Source organism: Aethina tumida, chromosome 4 (assembly GCF_024364675.1).
Source record: "Aethina tumida isolate Nest 87 chromosome 4, icAetTumi1.1, whole genome shotgun sequence".
NCBI classification, from domain to species: Eukaryota; Metazoa; Arthropoda; class Insecta; order Coleoptera; family Nitidulidae; genus Aethina; species Aethina tumida.
The window spans coordinates 24,870,429-24,888,607 of record NC_065438.1 but is presented as its reverse complement, the minus strand read 5'-3'; the positions used below and the strand labels follow the sequence as shown (position 1 = coordinate 24,888,607).

Sequence of the window (18,179 nt, the reverse complement as noted above, 5' to 3'; positions counted from 1 at the left end):
AAATGTTTCTTAAGTGGATTAACGTACCAAGACTTAATACGGGAAGTAGCTTTTCTCTCACCATACCAAGACAGAACCAATGTTCTACTAAAAAGCCCAATTTTCCAAATGTTGAAATTTATTATCATTATCTTTTGGCCAAAGATTTTCCTTCAACTTTACATTACACGTATAAATCGAGGAAGCCAAGCTTCTTCTTCCTGCTGATTCCGTTCATTTCATTTATATTATCATCAGCATTGACTCTACTGCTTAATTCATTGATCTATCATTTAGTCGGTGAAGAAATGCAGCACTTCCAGCAACTTCTGGTCTTTGGCGCAGTCTCTGGTAAAGCTGTGAAAGAAGTCACTGTTTTTGACTGCTGAGAACTCTCCTCACTATTATGCGGTATATAGTTTGGACGTGAATACATGAATCATTATAATTTTGGTGAGAATGAATAGTGTGACGACTCTGGTTGAAAACAGTTTATGTCCTTAAATAATCTTGTCCATCAAACTGATAGTTACACTAATGTTTCAAATGCAAAATGAATTTACTGTTTGCAAAACGATATTGAGATTAATCACTCAAGTGTCTTTAAGAAGAATTATATTATAATTTTTTATTTTTTTTATTATACATTATATACTAATAAATTATAAGTTTTATTTGGTGGACTTATTTTAAGAAAACAACAGTCCTGTATTTCTTTTTTAATTTATATACAAAAATAAATTTATATAAATGTTATGTACAATCTTAAATTAAAACTATCTATGAATAATTCCTTGGCTTTAAAGAAACATATACTCCTGATTTGGAAATCAATATAGTTTCAATATTTAATTGCAGTTCATGTTCCGGCACGGGCAATATCTCAAACGATCTGACAACTTTAGATACAATACTCTTCATTTCCATCATTGCAAATTTTTGACCTAAAATTAAATATCTAAATATAGTTGATTGAAGTGTTAGCAAATATATGACAAGGTTATTTGTATTCGAAAATTAAATTATTAGTGATGGCTCTAATTAATTGACCGGAACCTTGAAAGTCCAAAAATAAATATGTAGTATTACTTACCTATACAATTTCTGGGTCCTGCACTGAATGGAAAATACGCATAGTTATATTTAGCGTCCCATTCCTCCCATCTTTCAGGTTTAAACTTCTCTGGCTCCGGAAAGTACTCAGGATCTCTATGTGAAGCATAAGAGAAAAGTCCAAGAGATAAACCCTTTGGTAAAATACTGCCATCTAGAATTTAAAAATTGTTATTTTTGATTACATTAAATATTTGTGTACTGACTGTATTCAATGTCTTCGAGCAGTTCCCTCCCTATAAACGGTACAGATGGGTATAATCGTAGAGTTTCTTTAATCACCAATTCCAAATATTTCATCTCTTGAATGCTGGTGTAAGTAACTTTCTCATCTTTGTTGTTGCCACTTCCAAATATGTCGACCTGTTCATCGAATACTTTTTGTTGAACATCAGGATTTATTGACAAACAGTATAATATAAATGTTATGGCTGATCCTGTTGTGTCATGGCCCTATTTCAACAAATCAATAACTAATTAATTTAATCTACTGGAGGAGTATGAAGCATAACATTACCTCAAACATGAAAGTGTCGACTTCTTCCCTTAATTCTCTTCTGGTCAAAGGTTTTCCATCAACTTTGCATTGCAACAGCAGATCGAGGAAAGCTAGCTTCTTCTTCTTGCCGATTCCGTCCACATTCTTATTCTCATCGGGGTCTCCTTGACACTGCTGCTTGATTCTTTGATCTATCACCGACTCGGTAAAGGAATGTAGCACTTTCAGCGACTTCTGTTCTTTGGCACAGTCTTTGGTGAAGCTGTAAAGGAAGTCGCTGTTTTTGACCGCCGAGAACAGCCTCTTCACCACAATGCGACACATGGCTTTTACGCTTCTCACATATTCACTGTCGTTTTGCTTTTGGGCGTTTACAGGCACTCCCATTGTCGCTTCTAAAAACCAATATTTGTATTTATAGTCACATATTTGTATAAATGGTAGATGTTTCCAATAATTTTTTGGTTTGTTTTTTTTTTAATTATTTTTAAATGTATATATTTAATTTAAATAAAGTGTGGTTAATGCATTAAATCTCTATGAAATTGTTAACTATTTTTAATATGGGACATTCCCATATTACGCCATAATAAAAAACTTAACTAATTAAAATTCAATTTTATAATTGCTTAATAGCCTCCATAAAATGTAAATTTTACCATGCTTCTTTTTTCTATACTTATTAAGTATAAAACTATTAAAATTCTTGCTTCAAAAATCAATAAGAAAAAGAATTAATAAGATAAATAGTTTTGTTTCACTGAAATCTAATAACTAATAATTTGTGTAATAAAGTTTTCAATCTTTTTTTATAAAATTTAATGTTTATTCACAACTGACTACTTTTTTAAATATTTTTGAGATTTTTGTATAAATTATTTAATAGTTTTAATATTAAATAACTTACCACAAATCACATCGAGGGTGCAAAGGGTAACATAAGGATAAATATCGAACTTCCCCTTTTCTTGTCCAATACGCTCAATGAAGACATTTCCAACGGAGTCGAACACTTCGATAAATTGCTCCAAAATAGAGAAATGAAACGCAGGTGTCAACATCTTCCTACGCTTCATCCACTTGTCACCTAAACATTTACGTCAGTAAGAAGAAGTCTTCAATCATTAGTAACAAATTTAATACCTCCTGCAGTTAAAAGTCCACTTCCCAACCAATTGTGTAAGAATCTATACTGTGTGGACTTTTCGATGGTTTTCCTTGAGCTCATTATGAACTCCAGAAACTTGTGATCGCTAATAATTAATCCTTGTTTGAATGGGCCTATTTGTATTTTAACTATACGTCCGTAGGTTTTGTTGTAATGAAGTAGCACTTCCATGAATTCTTGAAAAAAATTACTTCATTATACTAATTTGCAATTAATTAATAAATTATTTGGACATAAAATCATATTTTAAAATTCGTTAAAAAATGCTGGGCAATCTAATAAATTCGCACTATCTGTGATTAGGTCGTTGATTTTTCGTCCAAGGTTACGTTAATTACATGAACAAACCTTAAACTTCAATTTCATTACATCATAAACGCAGTTTTATCGATTTTCCTAGTATTAATAGCCTTTTCAAGATCAATTACTCTTAAATTGGATCATCTAATTTTATTTTCAGCAGGAAAAACCTACCGTAGATAATTTGCATTATAATTAACTAGCATTAAGCATATTAATTTCATTTATTTACATATTTTGTTACTTAAGCGTATAAAAATTAAGAATTTGAATCCTTGACTATTTCGAATTTCGCTAATGAGGAAATCTATGTAAGTGATCTTCCGGTCTGAATAATTTCCTCCCTCTTTCCTTTTACGAATATTTTGTAATTTGTTTCAAATTTGTCTAATTTAATTATTAGTAATTTTTATGAAATTGTGCATCACAAGAAATTTAAATTATTTCCGTATATTTTACATTAATTTGCACATTAACATTGCACAATTATAATAATTAAATAACATTGATTATAATAATTATTTTATAATAATCAATAACATTGATTAATATAAAATAATTAATTAATAATAATTTTTGACAAACAGTTACACAAGTTTATTTGAGATCAAGATTTTCTCAAATGTTTTTTTATGAATTTCAAATTATTCTTTGATTGATTTTTCAATTAAGAAACGTGCTTTCGTATTAAGTTTTATTTACTCACTAGAATTGGAATCATTTAGGTAATGTTTACTTTTTATGAGAACACACCTGCTGTATTGTATTAAGAACAGGTATAATCACTTTTATTTACTTATCTATTCGTTTAATATAAGAGGTTACACAACTTTTTTGAATGATTAATTAGAAAGAAGAGGTAATTTTGAAATATAAAATGATTTATTATTTTTAATTAAACAAAATTTTACTCTGCACTTTGTTAATTTTAAAGTTTTAAGGTAAGTAATTCTGTTACATTGAACTTTCTAAAAGGTTAAGCGTACAGTAAAATTATACACATAATTAATTATTGTAATAAATATTGCCAGCAATGCAAATGCAATATGGAAACTTTTGTTATTAGACCCCTTGTAAAAACTTTGTTTATTAGACCCCTTATCTAAAAATATAAACATGTGGCTGAAAATTTTTATAAATTTAATATCAATTAATATAAATTAAATATATGCATATTAATAGAATAGAATAGAATATTAAGTTATCTAGAAATTAAAGAAACAGTAGTAAAGGAATTCATTAATTATACAACCAAATTAGAGACGAAGAGGATAAAATAATAAAAAACATCAAAATATATTTTATATTTGATAACTAAAAAAAGAAAAATATGTTTTTTAATTAAGAATATAATATTGTTATTTTAAAGAATAAAAAATCTTAAATTGCTAATAATCAATTAATAAGAGAATTTGTTACATATGAAGCTTTTTAACATAATGTAGTTGACAATTAAAGTGTTATTATTAAAAAATGTCTTAAATTTTTTTACAAATTGAAAGTAAAATATCTAATTATATTTTGTTTTGTAAATATTCAGAATATCTATTTAACTCAATTATAATATATATTCAATTTTACATATTAAACTTATTAATCTTTTTAACATAATAAGAGCATTTGTGGAAACAGAAAACAAAGTACTTATATTTTTATTAATACAGTAATTAACAATTAAATTATTATTATTATTGAAAAATGTTTTAAATTTTCTTAACACATACTTGATATTTTTGAAAATAAAATATCAAACGATATTAAAATTCTATTTTGTTTTGTAAATATTAACAGAGAAAATCTATTTAACTTTTATATATAATATATTCAATTTTACATAGTAACATAGTAATCAGCAAAAGAAGCATTAGTGGAAACAGAAAACAAAGTAATATATTTTTTTAATTAATACAGTAATTAATAATTAAATTATTAATACTAAAACTTGTTTTTAATTTTTTTGATTTTTTACATATCCTTGTTACTTTTGAAAATGAAATGTCAATTTTTATAATAAAATTGTAATTTGTTTAGTAAATATTTACAGAGAATATACATTTAAATTAATTATCAATTCAGTTTTACGCATTAAATTTATTAAAACAATACTTTTTAATTTAATAATTAACAAGAGAAGCAATAGAGGCAACAAAAAATAAAAAATTTGCTTTGATTTTTTAACATACTTTTGAAACCAGAATTTGGTATTATATTAAATTTAATTTTAAAATTAAAATTAAACTTTTTACCGTAACAATTGGCAAGATAAGCATTAGTAGAAACACTTTTAGAACATAGTTAATACTTTTGAAAATAAAAAATATTTTGTGTACATACTGGTCCTGTCCAAATCGGCGGCCGATCCGAATAAAAAATGATTTTTCGGACCGGGGAAACATTTCAAATGTTTCACTCTATTGTAATGCACGTACTTCCACAAGAACACCAGTCCGAAGAACAAGAACGCGAGTAACTCATTAACGAACCCCATTATTCCCGTCGCAAACACTGATTCACAATTAACTAATGTTTAAATCAGTTTCTAAATTTTTGGAGAGATTTAAATAAAATATATCGCATAATTAAGTGTCCCCTCCTTCTTCATTGCGTCTTCCGTTGGTCAAGCTCTTAAAAATGATAGGTGCGATTTTGGGTTCGGTGTGTTTGTATTGTTTACCAAACCTGTTCCTAATTTTATTGGTGACCATTTTAAAAAATTATCTGATGAAATTAGTTCACCAACAAAAATTAGTTCGCTGGATAAAATCCTTAATTAAATAAATGTATCAAAAAATAATTATTAATTAATCGTAATTTCAATTAAGAAATATATAGTAAATTATTTTATTTAAATATAGTTTTAATTATATAAGTGAATATTGCGTATGAGTAAAATATGTGAAAATACTTTTTACGAAATGAAAATAGTTTTTATATTTAATGATAAATTATTGACAGTGTTATAATCAGTAAAATTATTTAATAATTGTTTCAGTATACAGTGTGGCCTATTTGAAAGCGAGGCAGTCTCATAAAATTTGTATTTAACTTATTTTGCAATTATAAAGGATGAAAATATATATTTCTAGATAAAATGTCACGTTTTTTGATTTAGAAACAAACCCTACTGGGCAATTTTTTTGGAACTTGATGGAAATTGAAGTAATAGCAAATTTTTAATAGTAAATCTAACTACAAGTTTTAGGAAAATATATGCACTTTCATAATTCTCTGGAAAAATTAAAAATCATATTTCTCTCAGAAATTTATTTCTTTAATTAAGTAATCTGTGGAAAAAATTTTCTAAAATAGCATAAATTATCTCATTTTTTAACGATTATGGAATTCTCTTTGTATTAAATATATTGAATTGAACGGTGTATTGGCGGAAATAAAAAAGATGGGTATTAAAAGTATTAGTAAAAGAATAATATTATCAATATAATATATTAGTATTCTTGAAAAATAAGTTAATTTGAAACCGTGAACGGGAAAGCCAATTGTAAATGTATTTTTTAATAATTAAATTGTTGGAGATGGAAAAAAATAAATTTTAAAAACACATATAGTTCATAAAATTTTCAATGTACATTAATGGAAGAAATTATTATTATTATTATTATTATTATTATTAATTTTATAGTAAAAATCACAAATATTTAACTTTTTAAAATATAGTTATTAAACGCAACCATAATTCAAGTATATTTAGTGTTTAAAATTTGTAAAATAATTCTATAACAATAAATTTATTAATATACTTTCTGAAATTAATTTAATTAAGTAAAACAAATTTAAAGTATAAATTTTATTTTTGGAAAACTTGGATATTTTTTAGACATTTTGCTGGCTACTTCAGTTATATTTTAAAATATATATATATATATATATATTATTTTTATTAAATTTATGTAATTAATTTTCTTGGGTAAATAATTTGTTAAATAATTTTAAATTCAATTAACTTATTTTCTAAAATAATTTTAGAATTTCAGGAAATTATGAAATTATAAGAAATGTCATTTTCATATGTTTCAAAAATAGCAATATTAAATGTATTATTTTTGGAAATATTTTCTTATATTACATAAAATATGTTTATAGAAAGTTTTATATATATTATATATCTGGTAGGGACTATTTTGAAAAGTTAAAACCAACCAGTTTAACTGTATAAAATAAAACGTATAAAATATATATTTAATTATATAAATGTTTTTATTAATATGACGTTATTAATTTAATAACATAATGAAAACCGAAAAAAATATACAATGAGTATATTTAATTTATTATTATAAATATGCTTTCATAGATATTATTATTACTTACATATTATTATTAATTAAATTTTTTTATCCCATATTATATTTAATGTATAATAATAAAAAATATTCATAAATTAAAACAATAATGTAATAATAGCAATATCTCTTTATTTAATAAATGTGTAAAAGTATTTTTTAATTTTAATTTATGGTAAAAGTGTGAAATATTTAACTTTTTTTTAATATTATTATTTATTTCTTACAGTATTACAATCTAGACACACGTATTTTTAGTAATTATACGGTAAAAATACTTAATTTTTTAAAAATATTTGTTTAACTATCAAAAATAAATGTTCATAGTTCATTGTTATCCCTTCATAGATGTTTTAAAATTATTATTACTTTTATTAATAATTACAGTATCATAATCAACAAAATTATTTATGTAATTAATAAAACTCACGTTCATTATTTTATTTATTATATTGTATATTTTGTGTTAATTCTATGGTAATTGTGGCAAAGAATTAAAATTTTTAAAATATAGATTTTTTTACACGTAAATATGTATTTTATTTTTAGTAACAGTTTGTGGGAAAACCATTTTGTCTCATTAAATCTTTACAAAATAGTATAACATATGTCATACATATTTAATAATTAGTAAATGTGAAAATCTTAGTAATTATATGTTAAAAATGAACAATATTCAATTATTAAAATATATATTATAAAATAAAAAGAAAAAAAAAACATTTATAATAGTTTAAATAACCGTGAATGGGGAAAACACTTTTATGGTTGCATAAACGTTTTAAAATTATTAAAATTATTTTAACTAGTACTATAAAACAATAAATATTGTTTGGCTTGTCATTTCAAAAGCGTCATTACATTTTCTATTTTTGGAATTTTTAATATTCTTGACGTATATGAATATATTTATATGTAATAAATACAAACTAAAATGTAGTTCCTGTAAGTTTAAACTAGCAATTATTACTAGGTTGCAATATATTATATAAAGATAAATATAATTTTTGTAAGTAATGAGAAAAGTTCACTTTTTATATATAAACTTAATAAAATTACATTTTGTAAGTACATACTCTCTCCATCGATGTCGGGAACAGATCCAAATAAAAAATGGTTTTTCGGTCCAGGAAATCGTGTCAGATGTTTCACTTTGCTATAATGAAAGTACTTCCAAAACACAAATACCAATAAGATGAACACAATGCACCCGTTAATGAAACTCATTACGTCAGCTGACACTTAATTGCAATTAGTCGGTGATGCCAATTAGTTTCTAATTTTTCAGTAAATTATATATATGTAAATCGGAAAATATGTCCCCACTATTTCTCACACGCAAATATGGATTTTCAAGATCAACAATAAGTGTAAAAGTCAATATTATGTGTGTGTTCGATGAAATGCAATTTTTTACTATATTAAATTAATAGACTTTATGGACTTATTTTGTCTGATTAAAGTCGGTTAAAACAGGATCTAAAACGAGATAGTTTTTAATTTTAATTTTTAATACAATTAATTAAAACCAGTGGAATTAAACGGACACATTTATTAATTTTTTTACTGATTAGAATTATATAAAAGCGAGTCCCTCTAAACTAAATACTGGTTTAACTATAAGATTTTTATTTTATTTTTTCATTATAATATTTAAGAAATTAAAGAAGAAATTATCTTGAATATTTTTAACATATTTATTATCTGTCAACTATCTATAAAATTATTTGGTTATGCTAATCTGCAATGTGAATAATGAAATGCATTTTTTATTTATATTAAATTAATAGTTCTTTCTGATTAGTGGTCAATTAAAATCAGTTTCAGTTAATATTTTAAGTGCGTTCTTGAACAGAATTTAAAACAAGATAGTTTTTTAATATTTGACAATAATATTAAAAGTGAGAATCTCAAATCTAACTGAATTGTAATTCTTTTAATTATTAATTATAGTAGGTATATTGTTTAAGAATAATTGAAGCATTATTAAATTAAATTAAATTAAATAGAAATTTAAATTCTAAAACATAAATTAAGAAGACATCAAAGATAAACTAGCTTTTATTATTTTATAAATTATAATATTTTATAATAATTAAATAATTATATGTAATACAAAAGAATATAATTAAAATTGAAGAGCAGAATAAAAAATAAAATGTCACAAAATATTTATTATAAAATGGGATTATTTATTATCCTTAATACTTTTTTAGTCCGACACTGCCTTCGACTTCCACCAGAAGGCGTCTTGTAGATTTTCCCCTCTTTGACCCAATAAAAAAAAAACTTAATACTTTTGTTTTTATGATCGATGAAATCGAATTTTATCAATAATTAAATTAAATTAATAGAATTTACGAACTTTTTTATTACAGTTAAATTAAAATAGTTTTAAGTTAAGTATTTTGAATGTGTTCTAGAATAGAATCTAAGACGAAATTGCTTTTAATATTTGAATACAATTAATTGGAACCAGTGGAACTGAATGCATATATTATTTATGATGATATTAAAAGTGGGCCTCGCAAAACTACAAACTGGTTTAATTATTTTGTTTTATTTTTAATTAGAACGTAATAATAAATATGATAAATGAAGAGTTATTTGTTATTAACATTAAATAAAATATTTAAAAACTTATTTAAATTCGAAATGGAATTAATAAAACTGAAATAAATGATTTCTTAAGATTAAATAATTAAATAATTATAGACAATAATTAAAATTAGAATTAAAATGAAGTGGAGGAGAAGAAACTATTTTTTATGAAAAAAGAATACTTTTTACCCTTTATATTACTTTATTGTATGTTGATTAATTGTCAATTATTAATAAAATTATTTGCTTATGTTAATTTGCAGTCATAGTCGATTGCGACTGATTATCTATCTATATTAGATTAATTGATTTTGATTTTTTTAGTCGGAGTTCAGTTAAGATCAATTTTAGTACTTTAAAAGTATTGCTGAACAATATATACAACGATCTAGTTTATATTATTTTACGGCATTTAAAATATATTAAACGTGAGAATTGTTAATTATAATATTTAGTAATAATTCAAGAATTATTTATTAATATTAAAAACAAAATTTTAAATTTATTAAAACTATTATTATTATTATTATACTATTAAATGTTGAAATACAAAAATTTAACATTAGATTAAAATATTATATAGTAGTTATAGGTATAAAATAAAATAGAATTAAAAGTGAAGAGGGGAAAAAAATTAATACCTCAAAATATTTTTTATGAGAATATTTCTTATCCTTAGTATTTCTTTAATGTATAATAATTAATTGCTAATTATTAATAAAACTATTTATTTATGGTAATCTGAAGCCACAGTCAATGAAATGCAACTTTCTCTATATTAATTAAATAGATATAACAGTTTCTGATTAGAGCTCTAAAACGAGATATTGTTTAAAAACTGAATTATTAATTTAAATCAGTGTAGTTAAATGCATACATATATTATATTAATTCTTTTACTATGTGTAGAATAATTTTATAATATAATAATTATAGAATAGAATTAAAAGTGAAGAGGAGAAAAAAATTAATACCTCAAAATATTTTTTTGTGAGAATATTTCTTATCCTTAATATTTTTAATGTATATTGAATAATTGCTAACTATTATTAAAACTGTTTATGCTAATCTGATGAAATAGTCAATGTCATAGTCAGTAAAATGCAACTTTATCTGTACCTATCTGTATCTGTCAATAGATACAACAAAGTTTTTTAGCACCCTGAAACGATATAATTTTTAAAAACCGAATAATTAATTTGATTAGAATATTATTAAAAGTAAGAATATCTAAACTAAAACTCTAAATAATGAATTAAATAAAAAACGAAATTAGAGTTAAATTAGTTTTATATATATTTTTTAAAATTATATTATAATTAAACAAATATAGGTAATCTTCTAGATTATAATTAAAAATGAAAAAAAAGAAGAAACAAATGTAAAAGTTTGATGTATGTGACAACAGTATTTTTTATCCTTAATATTTTTTAAAGTAATTGATTAATTGTCAATCATCAATAAAACTATTTGTTTATGCTAATTTGCTTTTATGGTCAATGTGACTCTAATTCATTTGCCACTAATTAAATCATAAAAATTGTCGGAATTTCCGAGGTTAAAGTGTATTTAAACAATAATTTACTTGATGTGAAGTAAACCAACAATAGGTTTGCTAAGCCAATTTTAGATGTAAATGATCTAATCGTCATGAATCTTTTTTTATTTCCTATTGTAAGATAATTTTCCCAAATTGGGGATTAAGCAATGTTAGAGTTAAGATTTTTGATAATATTTATTGTAAAATGAAAATGTAATAAGATGTATGACTATTATTTATTATTATAAATATTTAGATTCATATTTGTAATAGGATATTTACAAAAATATCTACGAATAAAACTAAAATTTCTTTTAAATAAAATAAACTACTTTTATATTTATAATTCTTTTTTTCGAGGTCATAAATAAGATAAAATATAAAAATTATGCTAAAATTGATTAAATTTTAGTCTCTTCATATTAAAATGAAATTTGACTCAATACTAGGTAATTTACAAATTTATTAATATGGAACCTTCAGTTAGTTTTTAAATAATATAAGACAATACAAAAATATAATATTAAATTAAAACAATCAATAAACATATGCTAAAATGAGTATACTATATACCAACTAATCTAACAATATGAGAAATCTTGTAAATTTTAATTGAGGTTTATTTTTATTAAACATCATAAAGGTTAAAATAAATATTACTCCAAAATAAATGTTAAAAAATACTTACTGTCTTCTACGCAATCGAGGGTGGTACCAAAAATAATATTCGGCTTTGGTCCTGGATATTTCTTCACATATTTCACTTTCTCCCTATACACCAAAATCCACGCGATAACAGTCGCCGCAAAAACGGCTGCACCAACGATCAGGCTCAACATGTTTAATCAAACTAATTCCTTTGTAAAGCATGTATCATTTAAAAACATATTTTTTTTTTTATTTGGAAGATCCTTGGTCCATTCAAATGCTGCGTTAAATGACCTCCCCACTCATTCTTACCAATGTGCTAAGTATCTTCAACCTCGGGTGTTTGTGGAGTATTGTTTATATTTTCGTGGGTAATTTCAAGATGAAATTGCCAACTAATAGCTCCCAGCAATTTTGACGATTTAGTTAGGAAGGTTATCGTTGATTTCAAATGTTTACTTAAGATAATAACTTCTTTTTACGGACATGCAGCATATTTTATGTTAAATAAGTAATATTAGTTACATTAATGCATAAGTAATTGCATAATATATTGAAGTATTTTTAGATTGTTGACGTTAAGCCATACAATAGTATATGGTATAACATTTCCTTTGAAAAACCATTAATGGCAAATTATATTCTAGAATTGATAATTGTCAATGAATAATTTATTTTGGCGCTTTTCAGGGTTTAAAAAAAAATAAAAATTATCCAATATTTTGTTTCAAATGCCCTGTTAGGAGTAAATATTTATTAAAGTTAAATAACATATTAAATATATATTATTTTCAAAGAAATGCATTACAAATAATTTAACGATTTGTTAATATTTTTCTTGGTCTGTAAATATTCATGTAGTAAAATTAATTTAAATATGATAAATACATTTATTGTACGCAGCTTTTGTGACGGATGTTATTTTAAAATGTAAATTACAAAAATTCATTAGTTTAATTTTTTGTAACTTTTTATAACAGTCTGGGCATAGAAAAATGAATATATGTGTAAGTCAATTCATTTTTTAAACGTATCCTTGAAATTTGATGAAAATTGCAGATTAATATTTTTTACTATGTTGTATTTAGTAATTAAAAACTACTTTTTAAACTATGTAATTTGTATAAACAACAAAGAATGATTTGGAGTTTGCATGTCAAGATTTTTGAACAGTGCAATAAATAATTCTTCTATTGTCTTAAAATTATTAAGTTAACTTAGAAAATTTAAATATGCTGTTATAATTATAGAAACAATTTAAAATGTTAAATATACTGCCTGTAAAAAAACGCAACATCTAAAATGTATTAAGATATTTTTATAATATTTGGTATACGTCTAGTATTGAAATAAGAAATGACTAAAATTTGAAGTCAACTGGAAAACTAAGACTCACTATTATTATTAGCTTCTGACACTTTATGTTTTAACATTATTGTTTAATTTATTAATCAATTTTTATTTTAAAATATAGCAAATTTGAAAAATTTTAATGAATAAATCTTATTCATTTAATTTATATTACATTCCAAATTTATTTTCTATAAATTAATTTTAGACTATTATAGTAGTAGACTAAAAACTAAGAGGTCAAGAGTCAAAATTGGATTTTTTTAGTAGAAACCACATTTTTAGTAGTAGGTGTTTTTTGGAAGTCTTAAGTCGAACGAAACTCCTTCTGCTAACCATCTGCTCACAAACCTTGAACTAATTTTAGTTTTTCCTCCAGGTTGGCTTTTTATTCTTAATCAGATTCTCTAAATTGTTTAACAACACGGGAAAAATTGATTTATTTAAACTCTATCCATCTTTTCTTGTTTTTTAGATCTTGATAAAGCTGAGTTATAATTTTTCTTACAGTTTCACTTCGACCAATGATTAATAATTATAATAAACAAATGACTGCTAGTAAATAACACTGGTCTGCAACAAAACCCTCTTTTAAATAATAATATGATAAATATAAGGATTTAAACACGCTGAATCCAGATTTGCTTCTGTATGTATTTCATCGGTGGTTCTTCATGAAGTAAAATTATGGAAGTATGAAGTTGTTATTAGAAAAAAATCAATATTCACAGTATACGTGGAATATTTGTGCGGATCTAATAGTTGAAGCTATGTTGAGTGAGACGGTCGTGAAAGGGATGAGGACTATACAGTAAAAAATAGGCCAAGAACATGTTTGATGTCTGGAGAGTCAAGAATATAAAAGAAGTTAGTTCAAAGTGAAGAAAAATTCAATATAAAGTTTTGTCTTATAAAAACTATGAACAAAGGTTTTCAATATCTTTAATCCAAATTTCCTTGAAGCATCGATTTGAAATTGAAAGAAGAAACCTTTGTAGGTTCTCAAGAGCTTATGAAGAACCCAAATTTTATAATGATGTGGAATAAAACTGAAAAAGGGCATGGACCGCTTTCGTTAAAGTGTGTCATAATTTTGTAAGAAACAAAAAAACTTAAATCATTCAAGGACTTTCTTCTTCGTACATCCCTTAAAATTCATTTTTTACGCTCAATTAGATTTCTTCCCTGCAAATCATGGAGCGGTATCAGATGAACACGGTGAAGGGTTTCCTCAAAATATAGTACAGAGAGGCTGTAGCAATGCTTGTCGATTTTTGTTGGTCAATTCGTCGCAAAACTCCTATAGAAAATATGAAAAGGAAGAAAATTACAAAGTAAAATACTAGTAATAACTAATAAATAAATTGTTCAATGCTTTTTAATATTTTATAATAGAATTTATGTACCTAATATTGTATTAGTTATAAAATATATGATTTAAATTTGATAAAAATCATTTTATTGGAAAATTGATTTTATACATTATATTTTTTTCAGAAATATCAAATTTATGATAAATTATGCATAAAATCAGAAGGTAGGAATAGAAAAAAATTTTGCAGACCAGTGTAATCGTATAAAAGTAGTAGAGCTCAATTATCAAAGTATTTTTTTAAGTAAATTAAGAAAAAAATAAAAACATGAATTACAAGTAAGGTGTTTTATCAATTATTTTAATATAATTTTATTCTATCTCGTCAGAATATATATTAAAATAATATTAATAAATACATATTTAATTTTAAAAACCCTTTCGTTGATGTCATTAGTACAACGCATAATTCAAAATAGGTATACAAAAAGTTCTCTAAATGTGACATTGAAATAATTATACGTAATTAAATAATTTGGAAACCAATTGCATATTCATGATGTGAATTGTTTTAACTCCATTTTAAATTTGTTACGAATTTCCCATGTAGCGTAACGACGAAAAAATCATGACCTTTAAATAACATTAGAATATTATACCTCTAATTATTGCTAATAAATTCTGTGCCGTAGCACGCGTGCATGTCTCAATTATTTCCTCAATTAATTACAAAAATATATATTATATATATTAAAAAATATACATATGTATGTTGTCGGATAAGTTTACGTATATTCTATATCACGACATATGCGTATACGACACATTAAAGAAAAAAATTAATTAATCAGGAATTTGAAATTTAAGGAAATTTAAAATATTTAAGGAGCGTTCAGGGAAAACAAGGCGTACACTTAAAACTACTACATAAAATCAGAATGATACATATTTTTCCTGGATTTTATTAGTTCCCACCATCATAAACGTTTAAAATATCTAAATCGATATATAAATATCGATCAGTCAGTTAAAATCAGTTATGTCTAGATATATTTACAGCGAATCCAGGTATATATTCCATTAAATTATTCCACTAAGTTTTGTTCTTTTTGTTTCTCAATTTTAGTTACAATGTTTTAAACAATAGTTCTTTATTTTTCAATATTAAAGCTATTCCAATAAAAAGAAGTAAAACTATTTTATGAAGTGGCGACCACAGAAATATTAATTATTAAGTTAAAATGCACACCTCTAATTAAGTGCAATCAAAACATTTTACATATTATTTAAAGTAATTGAAATTGAACAATTCAGATTGTGAAATCATTTATATCAAAAAAAGATATTCGAACAAGAGTAAAAGTTTGCACAAAGAAATTGCAACACCAAATAGGGGATCTTTTGGTAAAACATAGATGTTATAGTTAATTAAATTTCTTAATTAACGTTAAGATAGTAATGTGTGCCATTTTCTGGCCACCACTGTGAATGTATATTCAGATATGATGTCATGATATAATAAGAAGAAAATTTTAAAATAAATGTGAATAGACAATTTACCAACGAGCCACTCCATAAATTTATAAAAAGTGGTGACTTTATTGTCTTAATAACGGATGTTACTATTTATCCATAATTAAACATTCGCATATCTAATTTTATGATTATTTGTATCCTTTTACCATTTCGAAATTTAGTAAAAAAAGTATCATAAATTAGTCAATTCAAACGCATGGCCAAACTCTACACGACATTTTATTATGCAACGGTGCTTAGATTTTTAATTTCACTTAATGTAATTCATTACAAGGAAGATTAATTATCATTTCAATGTTAATTGAGTGAGTCCGTAAATTGTCTTTATTTGTTTCAACACAACCTATACAAGTAAAAGAATGCAATTCTGATAAAAGCAAACGGAAAAAACAAATATGTACATAAGTTTTGTTAATATATGCATTTTACTAATTTTTTACTGACCAGCTCTTTAAGGGATTTTCCGACACGTATTTATAATGTGAGTTTTAGTAAATCAATATTTATTAATTGAATTGTAAATATTTTTTTAGCTTTTATAGTAATAAACACATAGGTAGTTACTTATTTTTATATGTTAAGTGTCGGTATTTAATTTGTTTTAAATTGTAAATTTGTAAATTTGTTATGCTCTTCTCTTTATATAATGTTATGCTTTTCTCTTTATATAATATATTACAAATGAGTGTTTTAATAATCTTGTTAATAGGAACCAAAAATATTAATTGATTATGACAATTTTCTCCTGTCTGGACAATGGATTAAATATGGCAAACCTGTAGGAAGGGTACTTAAAAAAGTCACTCCAAGAAGAAATTTGACGACTATATTGACCCATGAATAACTTATTCAAATTTTGAAGAGGAGGTTAAAACTCAAGTTGATGTTTACTTTAACTTCAAAATCATGTTTCCCGTGCCATGTATTTGTTTGTAAAACGTTGTCAAAAAATTTCAAATTAATATGATAACTTGAATAAGTTATTTTATTTTTTTTTTGTCAAAGTTGTATATAATACTTTGACTAGGAAAGGTATTTACAATGATTTGAAAAAGTATGAAAAATTTATTTACTTGTTACAAATGTTTTAATATTTATACATTAACTCAAATATTTCAATATTTTGTGAGGTACCATTTGGCTTCTAACACTGCTTGAAATTTTTTGTGCATAGAATCTACCTCTTTCTGCAATATATCAATAAAAATTTGTGACCACTGCTCCTGTATTGTTTGAAGAAGTTCTTTTTTAATTTTCCTGTTTTTTTTTTTTGTTTGGATGCAACTTTCAAACACTTTCCAATGGTAGTCAATAGCATTTAGATCAGGGGCCTGAGACAGTTATTCAAGCACATTCTAGTTTTTCATTAGAAACCACTCAATTATAGAGATGTGTTTGCGATCTTGTTTTCTAGTTATGTTGCAAGGATCTTTGAGGTTGAGCCTTTTAATAATTTGGTCTATCTTCGTAGACGAAGTTTAAGTGCGGAATTTACACAAAATCTACGAGGCAGCACTCTGAGTAATATTTAATGTTTTTGCCACGTCATATTCCGTTCCGCCACCTTCTCAAAGTTCAACTAGTCTTTTCCTAAATTGAAGTAAATTGACCGCAAATAAAATAATATTCCATTTTTTTCCATGTCAAAAAGCGAATCCGATAAAATGTCCTAAAGTAAAAACGATGAGCGGCAATGCTTGTATATCGAACGATAAACACAAACTACCGAATTTGTTTAACACCATTACGACAGATATGAAAAATCCCAGGGGATAAAAATCCAATTTTTAAAAATATTCCATACTTAACGTAAATAGTTTTGATCAAATTCA

General features: G+C 24.4%; 1 protein-coding gene across 1 annotated transcript; it reads right to left on the bottom strand.

Moving 5' to 3' along the window:
• Nucleotides 1–671: 671 nt before the first annotated feature.
• On the bottom strand, nucleotides 672–12,511 carry LOC109599853 (cytochrome P450 4d2). The gene is made up of 7 exons (XM_020015901.2): nucleotides 12,190–12,511; nucleotides 2,735–2,935; nucleotides 2,499–2,678; nucleotides 1,610–1,986; nucleotides 1,299–1,545; nucleotides 1,073–1,246; nucleotides 672–923 (listed from the first exon to the last, which is right to left on the bottom strand). Exons 1-7 carry the CDS (start codon nucleotides 12,338–12,340, stop codon nucleotides 760–762), a joined length of 1,494 nt encoding a protein of 497 aa, XP_019871460.2. The 5' UTR covers nucleotides 12,341–12,511; the 3' UTR covers nucleotides 672–759.
• Nucleotides 12,512–18,179: the final 5,668 nt, after the last annotated feature.